Source organism: Ostrea edulis, chromosome 4, assembly GCF_947568905.1.
Source record: "Ostrea edulis chromosome 4, xbOstEdul1.1, whole genome shotgun sequence".
Taxonomy (NCBI): domain Eukaryota; kingdom Metazoa; phylum Mollusca; class Bivalvia; order Ostreida; family Ostreidae; genus Ostrea; species Ostrea edulis.
In genome coordinates, this window is record NC_079167.1 from 13,971,841 (window position 1) to 13,996,840 (window position 25,000).

The 25,000-nt window shown below is 34.8% G+C and overlaps 3 protein-coding genes across 5 annotated transcripts in view; all 3 read left to right on the top strand.

The window, feature by feature from the left end:
* The window catches only part of LOC125670354 (solute carrier family 17 member 9-like), a 960,148-nt gene that overhangs the window by 757,161 nt on the left and 177,987 nt on the right, over positions 1-25,000 (top strand). The gene's annotated exons all lie outside the window — the stretch shown is intronic.
* Positions 19,422-21,396, top strand: LOC125671570 (uncharacterized). 2 transcript variants are annotated; one of them, XM_048907357.2, is made up of 4 exons: positions 19,422-19,830; positions 20,119-20,274; positions 20,484-20,787; positions 20,920-21,396. In XM_048907357.2, the coding sequence occupies exons 1-4, from the start codon at positions 19,758-19,760 to the stop codon at positions 21,113-21,115; spliced, it is 729 nt and encodes a 242-aa protein (XP_048763314.2). In that variant the 5' UTR covers positions 19,422-19,757; the 3' UTR covers positions 21,116-21,396. The 2 variants fall into 2 exon arrangements, with proteins under 2 accessions (XP_048763314.2, XP_056017980.1); XM_056162005.1 differs by having other exon boundaries at positions 20,484-21,396.
* Positions 22,114-25,000, top strand: part of LOC125670121 (uncharacterized) — a 4,087-nt gene continuing 1,200 nt past the window's right edge. The window contains exons 1-2 of the mRNA XM_048905101.2: positions 22,114-22,347; positions 24,942-25,000. The exon at positions 24,942-25,000 is cut by the window's right edge and continues 103 nt beyond it. Coding sequence (XP_048761058.1) covers positions 22,293-22,347; positions 24,942-25,000 — 114 coding nt within the window. The 5' untranslated portion in view covers positions 22,114-22,292. The remainder of the gene's footprint in view (positions 22,348-24,941) is intronic.

Sequence of the window (25,000 nt, forward strand, 5' to 3'; positions counted from 1 at the left end):
ATTTTGATATACACACTGAAAATCTCAGTTTCATTTGATATAGAGGCTTTAATCAGTGCTAATACAGGGAACAGTGATTTTGATTTCCAGTACATATACCCTTCATAAATACAAACTTTTACAATGGGAGTCAGGACACAGCTTTGTAGGCATGATGTCCGTGAGATTATTTATTTTAGCTCAATTCAATAATGAAGACAAGGGACATAATTCAACTTCGCTTTATAGAGTTGCTGCTAAAGACGGCAAGCTTTTTTAAAAAGCTTTACTTGTCGAAAATATCCTTGAATTGTCAGCGACTTCGGTTGTATAATTTCGTTATAAAAGAGCGGGATCAGTGTTACTTCCCAGAATCCTTTTCGAGACATATGTCGACAATAAACAAATACACGTGCAGTTACATGTATTAGATATTGGATTAATACCTACATTACATTATATACTAACTTTACGGACAACCCTCGTATACAATGTTATGTAACTGATTTTTATTTTTGTATCGATTAACTCATAAAACAATGCTGATAACTGAGATTTTTCCCTTAGTTAGAGGACAAATTTATAAAATGTTGACAAACGACCAATAATGTTGACATTGTTTGGGAACCAAAACTCTGATTTGCAATTCCTTTAGAGGTGAGGAATATGTTTCATATTAAAGGCAGAAAAATAAAGATTTCATAAATTCTCATTACACTCTATTCCAGGATGTAAACATATGAATCCTATATCATTTTCAAAGTATATTGTAACAGGTTATATGCTGAGTTAACATATCTGACGAATGACCTCAAAATTAAAACACAATGTGATTTTGTAAATGGTAGTGATTAAAGGGGGCGCCATTGATGCCAGACGCTGACTTACGTCACCTCGAAAAAGCGGTTACATTTAAAGACAACGCAATCAAACATCGAGAACCCGTGTATTCGATAGACTACTGGTCGTATGATTTTTTGTGTGTGAATGGATGTCCTGGTGCCTGAGTTACGTGTATTAGGAACTTGCAACAATCTCGACTTATTGAGACCGATATTAGGATTTTATGAAAACCCACTTTCTTGTCCTTAAATTCTATAGAATATCAATCCAGTAAACCATAGCGTTAGATGTTACAATGAGTAATCAAACAATTCATTGTAGACAAAAAAAATATGAAAAATATCTTTGAAAAGATTCAGCGAAAAATTACTACTATGCGGGTTTTTTTCTTTCAGTATGTAATCAAAGTTGTATGGAATATGCTTATGCAGTAATCACCTGATATAAGTGAAATATGAAGCACCTTTAAAGAGTATGATTAAGTGAAAGTATTCAGTACGTTTCTCCCAAACAAAGAATCGGCATAGAAATTAGAATATCACATATCACGTTTTTCTTGGAGAAAATATATATCTTTTAAAAAAAGGTGTTTCATAAAAATTCAAAACTACAATATAAGATATCGATTTAAGAACGCAGCGCATTCATATGTTCGTAATGATGTCTTCCACGGTCACTTTCACGCCTTCCAATACATATATTTCTAACAAAGCGTTGCTAGGTAACGATATATGTGAATACCAAAACAGTGTACAATTACAAAACTGATTAAGTCAAATGACTATGTTTCATACCAATAGATAGTCACGTAGCGTGTTTTGTATTCAAATTTCTCTACGTATACCTGCCTACTATCGATCAGAACTCCCATATTTCATAAACATCTTCAGTACCTAATAGAGAGTAAGAAATATCATACCTATTATAACATTGTCATAAGAATTTTGACTGTTAAGGAGTGATGTATCTTTTCTGTGGTGTTATGTTGGCATCTCTCGCCATAAGTAGCCAATCCACCCAAACAGGTGCGGTTTTTTTTTTGGTCAGTTTCTGGTTTAATTGTTTTTAATTCTGATCTATATTTATTTGAATTCAAATATTGATTTATTACTTACATACTGTTTCCTCTTAGATATGTTTGCATATTACATTTCACTGCATTTGTTTCTTTTACAGAGATTGATCGCAACATCTGCCCAGTAGGATTTCCTGGAACCGTTGAAGCACACATAAAGAGTTCATTCTTCCGCAAAGTCAAGTCAACAATCATGATATGTGAACATGATTCTGATTGCCCGAATGGTAAATGTTGCGGAATACTCGGAGAAAATATTTGCCTTTATTTTCGTGGTAAGACTGACTGCATATTAAAAATGATAGAAGCATTTCCTGTAATTTGAGCGATGGATATAAAGTTATTTGATCAATATATAAAAGCTTACTGCATGCTTCGAAGTTAGCTGAAAAACGAAGGCAACACAAAAATTCAATAATACGCAATACTGTAGTGTCTTTTTTAAAACAACAACAAAAAGGTAAAATGAGTAAGTTTTTGTACATTTTACATCAAAGCCCCTTCTCATTTTCAATTATTTTTATGATTTTCGTAAACTTGTAATGTTGATCTAAACGTTCAATAACTTGATCATGGAGACGACAAAAATATCATCCAGCGTTAGGGAATTGTTATAATAGTCACAATGTGATGTATTGGAGGATTATAACATTTTTATGATATTCTTCCCGCTCTACCCCCCCCCCCCCCTGCAATTTCTAAAATACGTCCTAAGATCCTGACATTTTGCTTTCCGTATATAGATCACCAACCTCACATCCACCCTCCAAATACAAATGGGAATATAAGCAATCTTGAACGGTTTCGACGGAAGTTCCTTCACGCTGCTAGCTGGTCCAGTTCGGAGAGACCTGAAGAACACAAGGGCGAAGATGGCATCGCTGTTGAACACGTCAAAAAGGAGATACAAGAGGGAAAGTGTTTAAACAAAACCGGAAATGGATTGAGCAGAAAATGTGACGACAATGGTCTTAGATGGAGATACGTGTTTTTCGTCACCAGTTTAAGTGGGCTTTTTGCTGCAATCAGTTTTGTTTCTTTCACAGTATGGTGAGTATATCTTTCAACATTTTCTGTCAATACGAATACCTATTTTTATTATACGCTCGTCTTTAGACGGGATGTATTATGGTACAGCGATGTACGTCCGTCCGTTCGGGGTTTTCTGCTTCTGTTTTCGTTTCTCTGTCACGTATCAAGCTGAATCTTCTTATGTAGCTTCTTTATGGATCACTCTAGATCATGTTGCAATTGTGATCGATTTCGACCTTTCTTGCAGGAGTTTTGCCCCTCTATTTGAAAATTAATGTTATATGGAGGATACATAAATTGTCCGGCTAACTCTTCCCACAGTTTTCATGGGTATTGAAGTTGTGCATGTGGCAAGGACTTTGATGTGGGTGAGGGGGGGTTGAGAAAATTACACGCTGAACTTACTCAGTTTTGAGGAAATATTACATAGAGAGTACATGATTTGTCTATTTAACATCCCACAGTTTTCAAGTAAGAACCTTCTTATTTTACAAGGTGTTTATATTGGTATTGAAGATGTTCATGTGGCAAGGATTTTGATATTCGTTGATTTTTGAGAATTTACACTTTGTTGAACTTAGTCAATTTTGAGGAAATATTATAAAATGAGTGCATGGTTTGTCCTTTTAACTCTTCTCACAGTTTTATAGCTAGGGCCTTTATAAACAACTTGAAGATACTCAACATATGGATGTCTTCTTGAGGGAGCTTTAAGGATGTATGAGAATCCAAGAAGTTCACAATAAAAGGAAAATATTAATTCATATACATGTAATGTTGAGCTGATTTAATAGATAGAGATAAACTCTTGCAAAAGTACATTTTATTGTTACATTTAAAAATTCGAATTCTGCGAGTTTCAAATCTGTGCTCCACAGATTTATATAGATTTACCCGTATATAGAATAAGCTACCCTGAATAGATTTGGGGGGGGGGGGGAGATCAGGTGATATATTGCTGACTTTTCTTTACAAAACAAAGTATGATGCCTGATACTACCTTAAGTGAAGTACAACTCCTGGAAATTTTGCCAAGTTTGCTAATTAATGTCACAAAACAAACATCTTATATATATATATATATATATATATATATATATATATATATATATGAGCCGTCCCATGCAAAAAAGGCCCTTACGTTAAAAATTATCAAAATTAACTTTTTAATGGAATATGATAGAAAACAACATTAAAAAGACACATGTGAAGTTTGGGTCAAATATTCAGCATATTTACTGAGATATAGGCTGTCAAAGGTTAAGATAATATTTCAATGACGTTACAAAAATGACGTTGAAATGACGTTAATCGTTGTCGGAAACAATTGAAAATTTCACTTATTTTTCATGAAATTCTGGACATGTTGTGTCCCTGAAACATTCCCGGACATGAGGTCTGATATGTTTGTATAAATATTCCTGTCGTTCTCTACTGAGTCCGCCCGGCATTATCTCTGATTTTGAGGTCACATGGTCAAAGGTCAAACTGGACATAGGAATATACTGTCCACTCAATATCTTGAGAATCCTTTCTTGACAGACATCAAACTTTGTACACCGGTACATCTTCAGGAGAAGATGACCCCTATCGATTTTGAGGTCACGTGGTCAAAGGGCAAGGGTTAAACTAAACATAGTAATATATTGTCTCCTATATTTTAAGAATTATTTACTTGATTGACACCAAACCTGGTACACTGTTACAGCATAAGGAGTAGATGACCCCTATTGATTTTTATGTCACTTGGTCAATCCACTCCTGACATTGGAAGATAATGCCTGCTCAATATATCGAATTGGTGATACTACTATCAATCAAATTATGCATGTGTATAACCATTTTCAATTTTGCACCATGGGGGGCATAAATGTTTTACAAACATCTCTTGTTCAATGACATTTTCTGTAGGTTTCCAAATGCCTATCTTACAAGTTATTTCTATTTCAAGGATAGCTGAAGAACTGTAACTTTTTGACGGAAAAATTAAAATAGAACCAAGAGCTACGAATACCAAAAAGCTTTGATTTACTGCGCATTATTCAGATATCGTGTCTTAGTTTTGTTTTTATTAATATCGCTGCCTCAATATTTTAATATGTAAATGTTTTATAATATATTTTTGAATGGGACTTTAATATATTTATTATTTGCATCACATTTATTAAAGTCCCATTCGAACTGAAAACTTCTCAGCCCTAATGTTTGACTGATGGGTTGCTAGTTAATCCGAACCCTGTTGATTGTTCTATAGTGTTTCGGTTTCCATATTGTCTTATTCAAATGACCAAAATGAGTTCATTATTATTCCTATAGACGTTTAAATAAGTTGAGTGTTGAGAATCCATCTCGGTACTATAAGAACCGAAAAGTGAACGGTACATATGTACTAATAATCTTAAATTTTTGTGTTTACACCATTTTGTGAAACGGGTCCTTGGGCCAATCTAATTAAAATCAGATAATAAAATACGCTCACAATCGCTACAAAAGTATACGGCGCGGATCTAAGAAGTCTGATTTTAATTAGATTGGCCTTGTGCGCGCCTGGTCGGAAAGAATACAATGATGTCGGTAAGTTTTGACATCGAGTTCATTAATTTTTGATATAGGAATAATGAGATATCAGACTAAATTCATGATGCTAGATCATGTGTGAAACACTAAAGGGCAGTAAGATATATTCCATTATCACCTGCATATGGTGTGTTTATATCTCAACTGATTCGAACGCAAGAGCTTGTTCTGGGTATGATCAGTTTTTAAATCGAAGCAGGCTACTGACAAACAAGTTGATGGTGCAAGGGTTTCAAGAAGTCTCGTTTAAAATCAGCATTTCGCAACTTCTATGGCCGTTACAACGATCTAGTTTGCCAATACAACCTATCATTGGGTCAGATGCTGTCTGAGGTGTTTCATGCCGATCTAGGCACACTGATTTTGACTACGCATAACTCCGTTTACCCTGATCAGTATATACATGTAGGGCTCACGGCGGGTGTGACCGGTCGACAGGGGATGCTTACTCTTCCTAGGCATCTGATCCCACCTCTGGTATATCCAGGGGTCCATGTTTGCCCAACTCTCTATTTTGTATAGCTTATACATATAGGAGTTATGAGATTGATCACCGTTCGTTATGTTCCCCTCTCATATGCACATATCTAAACATTTTTAAAGAAAATAGCACGTGGTATGCGAATATGTTAGTCACGTGGTTAGCAATTTGCTCGTTTAAGAAATAGTGTAAAAAGACACGTCGTTTGAAACTATTTTCATTTATATCTCTACAACCATAGGACTTTTGTATATACGTTTAAAAGAGATTTTTGTTTCATTTTATTTGACTCGAGTGAGACGTTAAGCAAGATACAATCAATCAATCATTTTATTTGTAGAATATCGTAGTATTAATATCTTTATTATACCCCCCGCAACAAGTTGTGGGGGGGGGGGGGGATACTGGAATCGGGTTGTCCGTCTGTCCGTCCGTCCTTCCGTCTGTAGACGCAATGGTTTCCGGGCTCTAAAGCATTATCCTTTCCACCAACCGTCACCATACCATACATATGGACTACCCATGGGATGAAGATGTTCCCTATCGATTTTGGGGTCAAAAGGTCAAACGCACTGGACATCGAAGTAGCAATATGGTTTCCGGGCTTTAAAGCGTTATTCTTTCCACCTACAGTCACCATATCATACATATGGACTACCCATGGGATGAAGATGTTCCCTATCGATTTTGGGGTCAAAAGGTCAAAGGTCAAGCGCACATGACATTGAAGTAGCAATATGGTTTCCGGGCTCTAAAGCATTATCCTTTCCACCTACAGTCACCATATCATACATATGGACTACCCATGGGATGAAGATGTTCCCTATCGATTTTGGGGTCAAAAGGTCAAAGGTCACGTGCACTGGACATCGAAGTAGCAATATGGTTTCCATTTAAATTCTTTAACGGCTTTTTTCATCGCATGGAGATGCTGTGTTCCTAGATAATCCATTTCTGCCTACAAACGAGAATACCCAAGGTTTGTCATGTCATTTGTTTTTTAGCTCACCTGAACCGAAGGTTCAAGTGAGCTATTCTGATCACATTTTGTCCGGCGTCCGTCTGTCTGTCTGTCCGTCTGTCTGTAAACTTTTCACATTTTCGACTTCTTCTCCAGAACCACTGGGCCAATTTCAACCAAACTTGGCCAAAAGCATCCTTGGGTGAAGGGCTTTCAAGTTTGTTCAAATGAAGGGCCATGTTCCTTTCAAATGGGAGATAATCACAAAAATGCAAAAATAGGGTGGGGTCATTTAAAAATCTTCTTCTCAAGAACCACTGGGCCAGAAGAGCTGAAATTTACCTGAAAGCTTCCTGACATATTGCAGATTCAAATTTGTTCAAATCATGGCCCCCGGTGGTAGGATGGGGCCACAAGGGGGGATCAAAGTTTTACATACAAATATATAGGGAAAAACTTTTAAAATCTTCTTCTCAAGAACCACTAAGTCAGAAAAGCTGAGGTTTACATGAAAGCTTTCTGACATAATGCAGATTCAAGTTTGTTCAAATCATGGGGCCCCAGGGGTTGGATGGGGCCACAATAGGGGATCAAAGTTTTACATACAAATATATAGGAAAAATCTTTAAAAATCTTCTTCTCAAGAACCACTGAGTCAGAAAAGCTGATTTTTACATGAAAACTTTCTAGTGCAGATTCAAGTTTGTTCAAATCATGGCCCCCGGGGATAGGATGGGGCCCCAAGGGGGATCAAAGTTTTACACACAAATATATAGGGAAAAACTTTAAAAATCTTCTTCTCAAGAACCACTAAGCCAGAAAAGCTGAGATTTACATGAAAGCTTCCTGACATAATGCAGATTCAAGTTTGTTCAAATCATGGGCTCCGGGGGTTGGATGGGGCCACAATAGGGGATCAAAGTTTTACATACAAATATATAGGAAAAATCTTCTTCTCAAGAACTACTGAGCCAGAAAAGCTGATTTTTACATGAAAACTTTCTGACATAATGCAGATTCAAGTTTGTTCAAATCATGGCCCCCGGGGGTAGGATGGGGCCACAAGGGGGGATCAAAGTTTTACATACAAATATATAGTTAAAAAACATTTCTCAAGATGGCCCCCGGGGGTAGGATGGGGCCACAAGGGGGGGATCAAAGTTTTACATACAAATATATAGTTAAAAAACATTTCTCAAGAACCACTGAGTTCAGAAAAGCTGATATTTACAAGAAAACTTTCTGACATAGTGCAGATTCAAGTTTGTTCAAATCATGGCCCCCGGGGGTAGGATGGGGCCACAAGTGGGGGGGGGGGTGTCAAAGTTTTACATACAAATATAGGAAAAAGCTTTAAAAATCTTCTTCTCAAGAACCATTGGGCCAAAGAAGTTGACATTTACATGAAAGCTTTCTGACATAGTGTAGATTCAAGTTTGCAAAGGGTAGTTTGGGCCATAATAGGGACTAAGGTTTTACATGCAAATATATATGGAAAGTCTTCAGATATGGGCCAAGGTGACTCAGGTGAGCGATGTGGCCCATGGGCCTCTTGTTACATTCAGAAAAGAGGTAGTTTATACCTATTACCAACACCCTTTGGGAGATTGGAGTAAGCGGGGGGTATTCTTAGTGAGCATTGCTCACAGTACCTCTTGTTAGATCTAAAATAAAAATGTGAAGCGTAAGACAAGACTAATTATTGATGAAAGGCGAAGATAACGAACAGTGATCAATCTCATAACTCCTATAAGCAATACAAAATAGATAGTTGGGCAAACACGGACCCCAATTATTAGAGTTAAAACTAATAAATTATCAAATAAAATATACAGGTCATCGTACTTAAAAGATGCCAGACATATATACTACGGTAAACAGAATGATATATTAAAATCAGAAAATTGCAATTTTCCATAAACAACGTAATTAAAATTTCACGAAACCTGCTTATAATGGTATGATAGTATTGATATCAATTTCTGCTTCTTTTTAAAAATGTACAAAATGATGGAATTATATCGCATGATGGACTTAATAAAGAAACCGATAAGAATATAGTGTTTGCCCTTGGATTCAATATTTTAAAACATAGCATTGATCATTCACGTATGATTTAAGACTTTTGAAATATTTTGTGTTTAACGAGAATTTTTACAATAACTATCGGAAAAGTACTCCAACAAAGTTTATGTTCCTATCATGCATAAATCTAAATAAATCATTTAGATCTCAACAATGCTAATGATATGTACTTATTATGGTTTTGTTTCTTTGAAATAAATGCAGTTTAAACTACATAAATTATTGATTTTGCAAAATCTGATGACATCACAGGAGGATGGATTACAGAATTGGTTTCAACCGAACAGAGGTTATTATCATATCTATGAATATCTAATTGAATTGTTACTCGTATAAATAGAACAAACGTATTGAAATACTTGAGGTCACATACATGTACACAACGTTTCTCAATAATATATGATTTTTCGTGACATTGAGGTACAATTCACTTGCATCCTATCTTGTTTCTACCAAGAACAACTTGAGTATATTATCAGCTTTGTTTTATAGTTTGAGAGTTTCTGGTTATGGCAAGAAAAAAATGTAACGTAAGCTCTTATGTAGTATAGATGGCTGCATACACTGTATATGGACATTACTAATTTATTGTAACAAAGAAGGGTAGAAAAATCTTTGGATCGATCGGAAATCAAACCCGGGACCCTAGTAAAATAATACCCTAGTATTACTAGGTGCTCTAACCACTGATCTAAGAAAGCTGATATACGAAATATGGTAATATTACTACAATGTAAAGTTCAACGTATTTCATATAGAAGAGAGGCTGATATACGAAATATGGCAATATTATTACAATGCAAGGTGAAGATCACGAACAGTGATCAATCTCATAACTCCCATAAGCAATACAAAATAAATAGTTGGCCAAATACGGACCCCTGGACACACCAGAGGTGGGATCAGGTGACTAGGAGGAGTAAGCATCCCCTGTTGTAAAATTTCAACCTATTTCATATAGAAGAGATGAAAAAATATTTTAATGAAAAATGCCAGAATAAAATGTCTTCTTTTGGTTTGTCAAACAGGATATAAAGGTCGTAAATACTGTAGAAAAAATGCATATCGGGTTATGCAAATTTCTCACCAGTGTTAGCAACCTTCATATTCCGTTTAACACACCAAAGAAAGACATTTCATTATTTATTTTTGTCTCCCGCCACAACGCGGATGGGGACATGGAAATACCGGTGTCCGTCCGTCCCACTTGACTTCGTGGACGTAACTCCTCCGAAACAGATTTTGCTCAAATTTTGTAGGATTTTTAAACACCATATGTAGTTGATCATATGATTCCACAAATTTTACAGGAGTTATGGGACTTGTTGAATTTGTACATGCTACACTACGATAGGAACAATCTGTGGATGCAACTCCTCAGAGACCGCTGAACGGATTCTGTTCAAATTTTGCAGGATTGTTAGTCACTACATGTAGTTGATCAAATGGATATGAATCTTTATTTTGACGACTGAGAATTCCGACAGAAATGGAAGTAGATAGTATACATGTTTAAGCAGCTACTGTATGTTAGGTTACCAGCCAATTCGAAACCTCGTTGATTTACATATTTCAAAAAAAATATACAGCGAAGCGTTGCAGTTCATACCCTCACATATTTTCAAAGATGAAATTTATTTTTTAGAATTATTTTATTTTGAGTATCCAAATCTTAAGACGGCGATATAAAAATGCGAAGAAAAGGTTCATCTGTAAATCGAAGTTTTTATACGCCCGTCTTAAGACGGGACGTATTATGGTATGGCGTTCATGTCCGTCCGTCTGTTAGCTTTTTCGTGTCCGACCCGTAACTTAAATACTACAAGGCCTAGAATCATCAAACTTTGTCTGTAGATACATCTTGGGTAGAAGGTGTGTCGCACATTAAAACCAGGTCACTGTGACTTTTCATTAAGAAGATATCCGTCTGCCCGTCCGTCTGTTAGCTTTTTCGTGTCCGACCCGTAACTTAAATACTACAAGGCCTAGAATCATCAAACTTTGTCTGTAGATACATCTTGGGTAGAAGGTGTGTCGCACATTAAAACCAGGTCACTGTGACTTTTCATTAAGAAGATATCCGTCTGTCCGTCCGTCTGTTAGCTTTTTCGTGTCCGACCCGTAACTTAAATACTACAAGGCCTAAAATCATCAAACTTTGTCTGTAGATACATCTTGGGTAGAAGGTGTGTCGCACATTAAAACCAGGTCACTGTGACTTTTCATTAAGAAGATATGGCCGTATATGGCAAAAACTTGTCCGGCTCATAACTTGAAAACTATTAGACCTAGAATCACCAAAATTGGTCAACTAATGCATCTTAGGTAGAAGGTGTGTCGCATCCTACTTTAAGGTCACTGTGACATTTAATTAAGTTGATATAAAAAAAATGTTTTAATGGGTACAATCTATACTGTTAACAATATGTGACGGGCGTATCATGTGCCGTGGCGGTGCACTTTATTTTTTAGGTAGCTCTTTAATCTGCCCCTTTTTTAACTAGAGAGCTATAATTCTGTAGCTTTTACAAGAACTGATCCCAATAGTTTAACCTTTGTAATACCCTCAACAATTTCTGAATTACGATATATTTGTATAAACCTACAGTTTCTAACCTTTGTATTAACTTCTTCAATCTCTGGAGTACTAAATATCTTTGTATAAACCTTAACACTCTCTGAATTACGATATATTTGTTTAAACCTTTACGATCTCTGGATTTCTAACCTTTGTATAAACTTCTACAATCTCTGGATTACTATACCTTAACACTTTCTGGATGACTAACCATTATACAAAACATTACAATCTCTGGCTTACAAAGTTATCACTGAGACACATTATATTGTTTATAAGTTTATATTATCATCCTTGTAACATTGGATTTTCCACATGACCTTGGTATAGTATATATATTCACTATATGTATATCAATCCAAGTGACCAAAAAAAAAAAATTCTGCAAAGACGTTGGTTCAATTTCAAAATACTTTTAATTACACAGATCAAAGCTAATACACTCATTTGATATCTTTTAAATTAGTTGCAAGAACCAGAAAGATCTGGAGTTTTGGGAGACTGTGGTGGAAAATGAGATCGGCGTTGCTGCTATTGGTGATCCTCACATCTACAAAATAGCAGACGACAAGAAGATAGTGGAAATAGCAGACGACAAGAACATAGTGGAAATAGCAGACGACAAGAAGATAGTGGTTAATACACCAATAAACCAAACAGAACACAAACATGTCACAGAAATTGGAATTGATGCCAAAAGAGAAATACAGGCATAGGGGGATATACATGTGCGTTCGAAACTGAAATAGTTCTAATTCAAATCCTGGGTATATATATATAATAAAAATACCACAAAACTGAAATAGTTCTAATTCAAATCCTGGGTATATATATATAATAAAAATACCACAAAACTGAAATAGTTCTAATTCAAATCCTGGGTGTATATATATATAATAAAAATACCACAAAACTGAAATAGTTCTAATTCAAATCCTGGGTATATATATATAATAAAAATACCACAAAACTGAAATAGTTCTAATTCAAATCCTGGGTATATATATATAATAAAAATACCACAAAACTGAAATAGTTCTAATTCAAATCCTGGGTATATATATATAATAAAAATACCACAAAACTGAAATAGTTCTAATTCAAATCCTGGGTATATATATATAATAAAAATACCACAAAACTTATTGAGTATACTCCAATTCATATACTCCTGAAGAATATTTAAGGTATTCAATGTATAATGACTATATTTCATATCTAGTAAATGGATGGTGGAATTTTTGCAACCATGGTATCATTTTGAAGGGTTCATCAAATAAAAATAATCCACCATAGGAATTTTCAAAATTTTGTTTACTGCTTGATTTATTTCACCTAGAGTTTAACATTGAAGTATATGGGAAAAGCATGTTTTATTACAATATTTTAAAAAGAAATTATATTTTCATACAAATCTATTGGTAGAAAGTTACATGCACTTTCTCTTAATGAAAATATGAAATAAAATTAATCATTGACCACACACATTTTTAGAAAATTAGATTTTTCTTATTTTTACAAAGGGCAGACAACTCTTCCAAAAAGTCTTAAGTGCAAAAAGGTCAGCTTCTAATCATTTACCAGTCATGTGAATTTCATCTGCTTCACTTTCATCATTATTTAACAATAAACATTTATGTTGATCTAAATCCTTCAAAATTGTTCATTATCCTTTCATTATACATGGAATACCTTAAATATACCTTAAGAAACTAGTGGATTACAGATGTACATGTATACTCTATTGGCTTTGTCATATTTTTTATTATATTACTTTTTGTGTAGATTTTTTCTATGCTATTTTCTATACGGATTATACATATGATGTGTATAATATATATATATATATATATATTGTGTGTGTGTGTGTATATATATATAAATTTTTCCACACCTACAAATAAATCTGTCCATAACAAGATCTAACAGTTTACAGTGAATGTAAATAGCGATGTGGAATCATATTCCACAATTTTTTTTTTTACTTTGAGACACATTTTTGGGGGTTAACAGATTATGTGTGGATCGGCGATTAATTATATTCTGAATACTTAAAATTGTGGCTGTAAATTACAGATGTAAATACGAATTTCTAAGTTGTGCTGTGAACTCCAAGGCATGATATCGGTACTAACTTCCGGTTAGTAGGGAAAATAACTTATAGGGCATACTGCTGTAACAAATATTCGAAGTAGTTGCAGCTATAAATTCTACCGCATATTGTCGTCTGATTAGTTGGAGCTGAAGATACTAATCGTCCGATAGTTGGAGCTGTAAATGCTAGAGCGATTCATCTCATAAGACGGAGGACCGGTGACTGTTGTCTAATAGTTAGGTCGTTCGCTTCGCAACTGGAGGACCCAGGTTTGATCCTCCATCATGGCCAATGACGTTTAACGCAAGAAATGATTATGCCTTCGCAAACACCCGGCATTAGAACCGATCGTTGTAGCTCGGTGGTAGAGCATTCCCTTCGTAACCGAGAGGTCTTGAGTTCGAGTCCCGCTTCGTCGAACCTAGGACGTAAACATAGGTAGTGATTGCTCCTTCACCAAACGCTCAGCATTTAGAAGGGAGAATCATAGGTCTTTTGGATATGACCTTAAGAACAGATGTCGCGGCAGACGTTGGTACGTTGAAGAACGCTCACTGCTACGGTTGTAAGCACTAAGCATAGGTCTAAATTTGTGGTACTTCACCTACAACTGGTGACGTCTCAATATGAGTGAAAATGTAAAACAACCGACCCGGCATTAGAAGCGAGAATCACAGGTCTTTCGGATATGGCCTTGAAAACGAAGGTCCCGTTTCATGTAGACGTTGGCACGATAAAGAACCCCCACCGTTTCGGCCGTAAATGCATTGGACAGGTACAAATGTAATTACTTTTGTGTTTTGGCATTTGTTGTTTTCGTATCATATTGTACATTTTCAATCTTGTCTTTGAAAAACAAAGTTATTTGTTGTTTTCTTGCCATGTTGTTCTTCCTTGACCTTTAGAAACAATGTTTGAAATTAACTCGAGAATGTTGACACTGACCACACCAAAGTGTTTCTAGTGTGTATAGTTCTTGTTTGCAAACCATACAAAATATACAGAATCTTGCCAAAGCTTTAGAATTGTGGGAAACATCACACCGACACGATTTGAATGATTGGTCTAATATGAAATACGGAGCCATACCCTGAACAAGTGATTCGTTAATTACAATTTTAGTTATAACAATATTGCAAGACTGCAACCTTCTTAGTTTAGACGGTCTGTCATTCAGACACAAGATTTAATCCTGCGATTGGCAACAATGCAAAATATCCCCAAAACTGCTACATTTTTTAAAATTTAGTTTTTACAACCAGGTACATGCATAAACGCATTTTTGTCTTACTGTTGCTTTCGTAGTGTTCACAATCAAGCAAGTTGTTCAATCATGTAAACGAACACATTTGCAGTTCTACATGTATATTATTTCACGAAAATAGCCACACTCCAAAAACTGTTACAGATGTACTTTTGTTTGGTTTCATCCCAAACCACAGCTAGTTTATTGAACCATACAAACCTTCTCCCAATACGATTTAGTTGATTTTGGATTAAGCGCGGCTAGAAACAACGTTCCTAAGCTTGATGTTGTATTTGAAGTTCTCTGGTGTTTTGATTAATTTTTCTGTCATCCTAACTAGAGAAGTTTGAAGTCATACATGTATGGTACCATTACAGCTGCATTAGCATCTGATGTTTCCACGAAAGCAATTTATCTTGGAAAGTGCTAATTTTCAATCAGTCGTGTATTCACTTACAACTGAAAATTGTTACATGTAATTTGTAAAAATTTAACTATAACGTAGAATTTCTACCGCGTGTTGTTTGAATACAATTTTGTATTTTATGAACAGTTTACTTGTGGCATTGCAGTAAACCAGAGTGATATTCAACACTTCAAAATATGAAGTATAAACTAAATGTAAATGACTACAGGCGACTTTTTATGATATACTTGTACTAATACCATAGTTATCTATCTCTGTAAATGTTGACGGTTGGTGTCTGCTCTCTAGATGAAATCCTACTGTTATTTGATAATATTGAGAACAAGTTTCGTAAATTACTAATTAGCTGGGACATCACTATACCCCCACTTAGTGTCTAATCAAAACACATTCATGAAATTGCGATCACTCAGATAGTTATTTCCAATTTCGGCTTATTCCAAAACATGTTTTTCGTTGTCTGTAATTTCATTGGATAGATTTTAAAATCAACTCATCCAGATGTACTGTATAATGATACTTACAAGGACATGATTTGTGCATTCACGTCACTGTGTGTCTGCAATTCTTTGTACTATGTCATATGTTATCAAATAAATCTAGTCATGTCATGTGTTTTTAAAACATGTTTAAATGGATTTGTTTATGGCCGTTTGTCATTTTACATGTATAATTGCCGTTGAAATTTACTGAATAAATTTCATGAACGCTGCACATGAAGTTTTCATTTATAAATATTTCCTATGATTTTGCCTTTAATGTCGTTGCACATTGTAATGATAAGAATTTCCTCAAGAATACGCTGCAGTTGTAAACAGTGGGCGTATGGATACGAAACTACTTTATAAATATAGTACGGCTGGTAATTCCGACAGAAAAAGTAGAATGTAAATATAAGAAATAAATTTCGCGCTTCGTGAAGTATGCGGACGTGAAGCGTTAACATCGCAATTCATACCCTGGTGTATTTTCAAAAATGAAATTTATGACTTAAATAAACAATTGAAAATGGTTGTAAATACAAGCCCTGGTAGAAGTTACACCATAGAATCTGTTTGTTTTATCAACCATTACTCAAGTCGTCCTACTTCTTGCACTCCTTTGTCACATGATGTCCCATATCATTTACTGCTGTGATGGGTGTATTTAGCCTCTGAATAAAACATTTTAATTTCTTGAAGGACAGACCTTGCTTACTTTTTAAAAATATATATAACAACAATGAAATGCGTCATAGTATCACATGCTATTGGAATTTTGTCTATTCATAGGATAAAGATAAATGAAGAAGTACACTAAACTGTAATGGAATGACCTGGTGAAATCTGAGAATATTAAGACGGGCTAATTATATTGAAGATTGTAATGATCTCCTTAATTACGTTACTCTTTTGTATCATGTTCGGAGGTGGAGGGGGTTGTATTCACCATCAGCTATTCATAAACTGGACTTCTAATAAGTGAAAGTGGAAGAAATTTCTTCCTCGCCAAATAATTCAACCCTAACATAACAGTAATTAAAACTGCATTTATCATAATCGAACCTTCCTTACAGATTTCATTGGTCAGAGTAAACTAAAGATTGAGTGTATAGATGTGGATAGCAATTTATTTATTTGCTGTGCCTTAATAAGCCGATCTTTCATGAAATTTCACGTCTTCGCTTTGCTGAATTTTAGGTCACCTGAATTACCCTGTACAACCGGTCAGCGTCCGTCGTGCGTTAAAATTTGAACATTTTTAACTCTTTCTAGATAACTACCGATCCTATGATTTTCAAAATTGAAATGAAGCATCTTTGGGACAGGGGGGGGGGGGCATAAATTGACAAATTTTCAAAAATTGTCTCTCTACAATTGCACATGTGTAAGATAAACTAAATGCATAGTGATATAGAGCAGGAAGGCCTCTGCCGAAATTATAATTTTCATGATCCTCGGGGTAGAGGTTCTGACTCCAGGACGGGGCCAAACTTGGAATGTAGTGTTTATGTGTAAAATATTTAAATGACATCTTCGTCAGTGCTATTGATACAAACTAAATGAATATTTAGGAAGAGCAGGCAGTCCTTTACCAAATTTGTAATTTTGATGATTCCAGAGGTAGGGGTTTTGGTATCAGGGTGGGGCTAAAATGGTCAGTGATTAAATGCGTAACTTAACATTTTGAACTTCGTCTTGATACATGTAACTACCATTCTAATTCTTTCGAAGTTTATATGAAGCATCTTTGGGTCAAGGGTTACATAAATTATCAATTTCGGGGGGTTTGCACCCCCGGGGTCATAGGGGCGGGGCAAAAGTTGGCAATTTTTCACAAATCTTCTTCTCTACAACCGCATATTTTTCAGAAAAACTAAATGCATTGTGGTGTGGAGGAGGAAGGCCTATACCAAAATTGTTTACTTCTTATTCCTGGGATAGAGGTTCTGACTCCAGGGTGGGGCCAAACTTGGTAAACATGTTGTATATGTGTAAACTATATTTTGTTTTTAAAAGAAACATTTCTTTAATGTTATTGATACTAAATTGAATCTAAATAGATATTTAGAAGAAGTAGGTAGTCCTGTACCAAAACTGTGAATTTCATGATCCCCTGAATAAGGTCCAGGGTGGGGCCAAAATTATCATAGCGGTTATTGTTTTTACCATTTGAAAGACTTCCTCAAGTTCGCTGATACGGTATGAAAACTAAATGCATATTTAGGAAAAGCAGGAAAGGATGTACCAAAGTACGCAACCCCAGGGTTTTGACTTAAGATTTAATCTTAAGTTAAGAACAGGTCCACATTAGTCATTTTGTTAATGTTACATACATGTACAAGTATATTATGTAAAGTCTCTCATCAGTATAGTCACTTTCGGGGGCATGCAAGTAACGCATCTTGTTTTATACTGTTTGTGAATATTAGAATTTAGCTTAGATATACACAGAACAGGATTGGTTTCGAGATTTCATAGCCCTTGGGGCTAGTGATACTGTTTCATAATATTCAGGTGACCGATAAGGCCTGTGGGCTTCTTGTTTTAAGGAAAATTAATTTCTTTTTCTTCTTATTGTGATCAAACCAAATTGTCAAATTTTATCACACGTATATGCAAAAAAATTAAATTAAATTATCAGACTTTATTGAGACGTGCCTCGAGTTAATCGGGTTTTTCAGAGGCATAGGACATCAGTAAAATGGGGGAGGGGGACAGTAAATCGCAAATAAAAATGTCCTCAAGTGCATTTTCAATAAAATTATGTGATATTTTAATTCCTTTTATGGATTTCAATCTCGGAGTATACGAAATCGTACTTATACCCCTTTTTCCCAAGAGGAAAAACACCCCCAGGTGTCATTGTTATATTCTAGAAAGAAAGCATTGCTTTAATAACGTGTATACCATACTGTATGTTTCACCGTGTGACAACTTCACTCACTGGCCGTTTTCATAACTATATATATATTATTTGGAAGATTTTGTTAAACCTAAACAATTTTTTAACCATTTGTACAACCTATGAGAAGAGTTGGGGTTTTTTTTTTTTTTTGGTTTTTTTTTTTAATTTTACATAACATATGGTCTTTTCGTCACTTTACAACCTTAGTATCTTCCGTCATATTTTTATGTAACAAACTTGAATTATTGTATTGAACATATTTTTATTGACAATAGAGCCAAAAGGATTGGACACAAGTTTTTAAAAACTTAGATAATACAAAATTATGGTGGCATATTTCTGGTCCCTAATGATTTATGTCAACATGCAAATTAATTATGTTGACATGCGACATTTTTATATGATGTAAAACTTATACGGTACCAATTTTGATGCACCAGATGCGCATTTCGACAAATAATGTCTCTTCAGTGATGCTCAACCGAAATGTTTGAAATCCGAAATAACTATGAAGTTTTAGAGCTAAATGTAGCCAAAAACAGCGTGCCAAAAAAGTGGAGCCAAATTCGTCCAAGGATAAGAGCTATGCACGAGGGAGATAATCCTTAATTGATATTAAAAAAATAGTTCTATGAAGAATATAGATGTAATTCATTTCTACATCATCTTCATTCATTCATGATATATATGTATAACGGATTAAATAATGTATGAAATAGTTTTTCTGTAAGTGAAATCTTTTTTTTATCGTTGAATCTGCATCGTTTTTGGAATCTCCTTTACGATGTACTTTCCGCATTCACTATAAATAGAATTCCATTATACGTTTAATCACGATTGCAGTACATGTAAGTATTCAGCTGACTCACTGTCTCGGGGTATGCGTTCCAGTGGACTGCACAAAGCCGTGTATTGGACGGGTAGTTTAAAAAAAAAAGCATAAAATTTCCTCGGTCGATCGTTGCAGGCGTACATACAGCCACCAACCGCCATGAAGAAGGTCCTCTTTCTCTGTGTTGTTGTTGTTTTCCTTGGATTATGTTATGCACAGGATGCAGAGCAAGGTATAATCAAGTTACTCATCCATTATTAAACATTCTATTTAACATGTACCATAGGAAATATAGCATCATATCATTTGTGTATAATATTTTCTAATATTTTGCTTTACAATTTCGGTTACGGAACACTACATATATTTCGTCTTAAGTATTTATTAAATTTAGGAATTACTAGTAATCATAAAATAAAATTCGATGCAAGCTGATTATTACTTATATCGAATTATAAACCGATAGATACATCTATTATTTACTTTGTTTTCACTGACTATGCGATGTTATTGATTTCAGATCCAGCAAAAGGGAAATGTCCGAAAGATCTTTCGATGTTGGAATTCATAAGACCTAGATATTGCCACAAGGAAAAGCCCTATTGTCCGAGGGGCCTTATCTGTTGTCCCTGTCCTAAAACAGGAAAGAAATACTGCATCAGGCTCAGAACGGACGGTAAGCAGCTGCGAAAAGTATCGATTGTTAGGCACAGTGTAATATATATACCAATAGCATTATAATGGCTTATCTGATATAACATTTTGCAATGGACAATCTATTCATTATTATCCGCTATTTCACTTCTTAAAATCACGAGTTTATGTTTATCTTGCCTTTTTCTACAGATCTCAATATACATATACAATGTATCTTATCTTAATCAGATGGCGAATCTGTTGATACAAGAGAGGATGAAACTCTCTGGCAGGCAATGAAAGAGGAATTCACGCAAAATCACAAGGAGCATTATGACTGCGATGACGACGACGACGATGATGATCATAAAGAAAAGAAGGATGGGGACATGGTGTTTGAGCTGGATCGTACGAGTGACCTGGAGGAAGGACACGGACACAAAAAACATCATACGAAATGCCACCGTCATAAAAATATGCACAAAGTTGTCAAGATCGTCGTCCCAATCGTCGGACTGCTCATCATTGTATCTATCGTCGTCACGGTGTTCTGGTACGCAATTCTTTTTCATCAGTATAACGGTTGGATTTTGCGAGATTACCATCAAAGAAATAATAGTTCGTATTATACAGCGGATCATAATTTACATTGGTTATTTATTTACCTTCTTTCTTACTGTTTCAGTTGCATCCGATGCAGACGCATGAGACGAGCTGAGATGACCAAAAACTCACCGTACACACCCGGAAACATCGCTCCGGTTCCCGAAAAGGAAAAGGGGTCTATGAAAGGTTTCCTGGGACTTGACTTCTCACCAGAAGTTTTCGTCTCTTCCCAGTCTTCTTACAAGAAACTAGAGGAAGAGAAAGAACGCATTTAAATCACTTAATATCAAGATTTTTTATTCTTTCTTTTCTATAAACAAAATGACTGTTCTTCAATAGAATAGAATTTTCATATTAAAGGAAATACTACTAAATTTTGTATGTAAAATTGTATGTTGTTAGTCTCGAGATACAGTAATGTGTACTTATATACTCTTCTCTCACATCGAAAAGAGAATTTGTAAACCCAAAGGGTTAATTCAGATTTTGAACTGCAGGACAGGCATACTGCTTACTATGTTTCATAATTTCTCAAATAAATATACTTATGCTAAAATGTCTTCATTGTTTTTGTTCGATTTTACAACATGACAGCTGCTAATGCTGTAAACTTTGCATCATATATTTCCCAGTGAATTCAGAATTACAACTCATCAAAAGGGAGTGCTGAGTGACCAAACTTGATAAAATCGAAACGCTAAACAAACGGTAGACGCGCATCCACTATAAACATCAATAAGACAAACACTGATCACAAAATGTCATGGCGTAGCCATTCTATATGGAGCGAAGAAACAGACAATGTTGCATACGGTTTTTTTTTTTTTTTTTTTTTTTTTTTTTTTTAGCGACATACATGTATATACTCTGCCAGTAGCAATCGAGAAGACAATGCTGACTTCGTCTTTGAATGTCTTTATTTTATATACTTCCTTTTTTTAAAATTTATTTTCTAATCATAAATTTTCTGATAGATTATGTCCCGATGTGACAGTTTAGTGAACCTGTATTGAAAAGAGGTCGATAGCTTAAAGATACACGTGTTTCTACCGTATTTGTGTCATTCGAGTTGAAGCCTTGTTTGCATAGAATTTAAGTGTGTGTTTTAATCTGTCACGTTTTTGGAGCACTGCCAGAGAACTACATGAAGCTAGTGACACAAATCGTACCCCATGAGCGTCTATAATTATGTAATTGGCACGGGAAGTATTTTGAATGTGAAGTCTAAACTATGATATATTCAAATGTAAATATGTATATTAAATTTCAAACCGTGCATACACTATGATATATAGGTCGCCTGTTGGATCTGTAATCGATCTAGTTTTCCTATCATTGATTTTCCTTTTAAATCTTTCATTCGCAGCTACATATGTACTTGCACTTGTTATGGTTGAACTATTGCCAATTTCTATAGATCGATAGCATCATAAGCCTTTTGGAAATGTAAATATGAAAGTGCTGTTGTACACGATTCTTTTCGCCATTGTCCTTGTCTTTGTACAAGGTAGGTTCTTCTATGAATTTTATTACATATATACGATTTTATTCCGTGAAATAATTTACAGTATTGAAAATAATTCCGGTTTCACTGTTGAATGTTCTATATTTTGAACTCGTGTGAGTGCACGACATATGAATGATTTCAATGTTTTCGAGATATTTTTAGAAATGCGTTAATATTCGACAAGTGTTTAGAAATATGATTTTTAAGTCCAAAAAGGACTTCTAATATCAATCAAATGAAATTTCGATTTCGCAACTAGGCTTGAATATTAAAGCAGAGACATATATAACGGAGATAAGCAGCTCCTATGGCGTCGTGTTTACCACCTAAAGGGACTGGCTCACGATTTTTGAACAAAATATTTTTTTTTATATTTCTGATGTGAAACATTAAAAATATAACTCATTTAATGTTGTTAGCCAACATTTTGACCTACTGAATGCAAGTTTAGCCTTAAATCTGTGTTATGTAAACAAAGACTCGAGTCTTTTTATGTAAACAAACAAACCAGAGAAATATCAATTTTGTAATATAAAGCATCTTAATTTTGCATAGTCACAAATCTTAACTTTTAGATGACACATTTCACCCGAAGAATGCTTGAAATATGAAAGATATAATAAACTTAGATCGATATCCATTTCTTCTGAAAATTTCGTAAACAACAACATACCACAATCTTTGTTTACAAAACAAATAATGAACCCTGTGATAATGAATAACCTTGATTTTTATGTGAAATCATTTGAACACATTAGGCAGTAGACTCTGATCAATAAAAGTGAAAAACAAAATTTGGGGGGAAATCGTGAATCAGTCCCTTTAAAATACGTGACAGTCCTGCCAAGAAATTATTAAATATTGGTTTGATAAATTTATGTTGATTTTTAAAGTTTAGTTCACTCCTGTCATAATCATAAGACTGGAATCAATAATAAGAAGTTTTGAAATGATTTGATGATTTGTGTTGCTTGTAGGAGTTATGAGATTGATCACTGTTCGTTATCTTCACCTTGCATCAACAAATATACTATGTACAAAAATAGTAGGCAAATCGTAACTATTTCCTGAAATCTCGCCGGTTTTGAGTCATATGTCGCCTTTTGAAACTCCGCTTTCATTTTACTTTGGAGTGAAACATCTAAAAATAGTATATCTTGAATGTTTTCGTGATAGGATTTGGACAGTTTGAACTGGATATCTTTCTTTATTGAGATGTAATACTTATAGGTTATAGACTTTGTATGGGAAAATATGACGACCGAGTTTTTTGGCGCGTACACGGACCGAGCTTGTGAGGTCCGTCCGCGACAAAAAACGAGGTCGTCATATTTTCCCATACAAAGTCTATAACCTTTTTATTATATACTTTCAATTTCATTTAGAAACTAACAATAATTTATTTTTATCAATTTCTTTATTGGTTTAACTGAGTAAAAGATGAAAAACACGAAAAAATTGAAAATTAATGACGCAGTAATTTGCTTGTGTATTGATTGTGACGTAATGTTTGCGGGCCGGGATGTTTCCGGGCATATATCGTGTGATATATGCCCGCAAGCTTTTAAAGAAAATAGAGGAGATGAAATTGAAAGTATATAATAAGCAGTGTTATATATGTCTCTAATTAAAATTATATATGCCGTATTAATTGGATATTACCGTAGGAATAATTAACATGTGTTTTATATCAAGCTATAAGTTATACATTTAATGCATAATATGCAGTTTAACTCGATCGGATTTAAAAGTAATCAAGCGAATTTCCAATCTATTTATTCTCCGAGTCGGATTGTAAACGCCCCATATTTCGAAATATTCATGATCACATTATACATTTAATGCATAATATACAGTTTAACTCGATCGGATTTAAAAGTAATCAAGCGAATTTCCAATCTATTTATTCTCCGAGTCGGATTGTAAACGCCCCATATTTCGAAATATTCATGATCACATGACGTTGCAAGCTGACAATTACATGGCGAGATGAAAGTATGGATGGCCTGCAGGCTGTTGGCGGGACATATTCTGCGATAAAAGACAGTCAGACGGGAAACAGGGTAGAGAGAACCATTTTGAGCAACGGAGGGGGAGTTAAATTACAGAGAATCATTATTTGATCCAACTATACTTATACTATATACGAAATCCTCTTCTCTCGTGATGTTCCTAGTAATATTTTTCCCACACTTGCGCACACCCACTACGAACGTCACTCCTTCATGAATATACATTAAAAATCACACACACACACACCCCCTTGCATTGAATAGACCAGTACTCCGTTAATACCAATATATATATCGTAGAAATTTTCTAAAATCATTTACATTTCATGGTTTATTAAACTGACAAAATTTTGTTTGGTTTTCAATATTGAAAAAATACTCTTTAATACGGCACATATAGCTTAACATTCATCTAATGTTTTGTCTGTAATAAATAGTCTACTGTTTCATTGTGTCTTTATCAATGAAAACACTGGTGAAACGCAATGGATTCGACGAATATATAATTTACCTCATTCTTTCATTGTTCTTTAACCCTCACCCCCGATATATATAAACGACACATGCATTCCTTTATTGTAGCCACCCACGAAGAAGGATGCCCCTCCAAACAAAAACTGGAGTCGATGGACCAGATATCC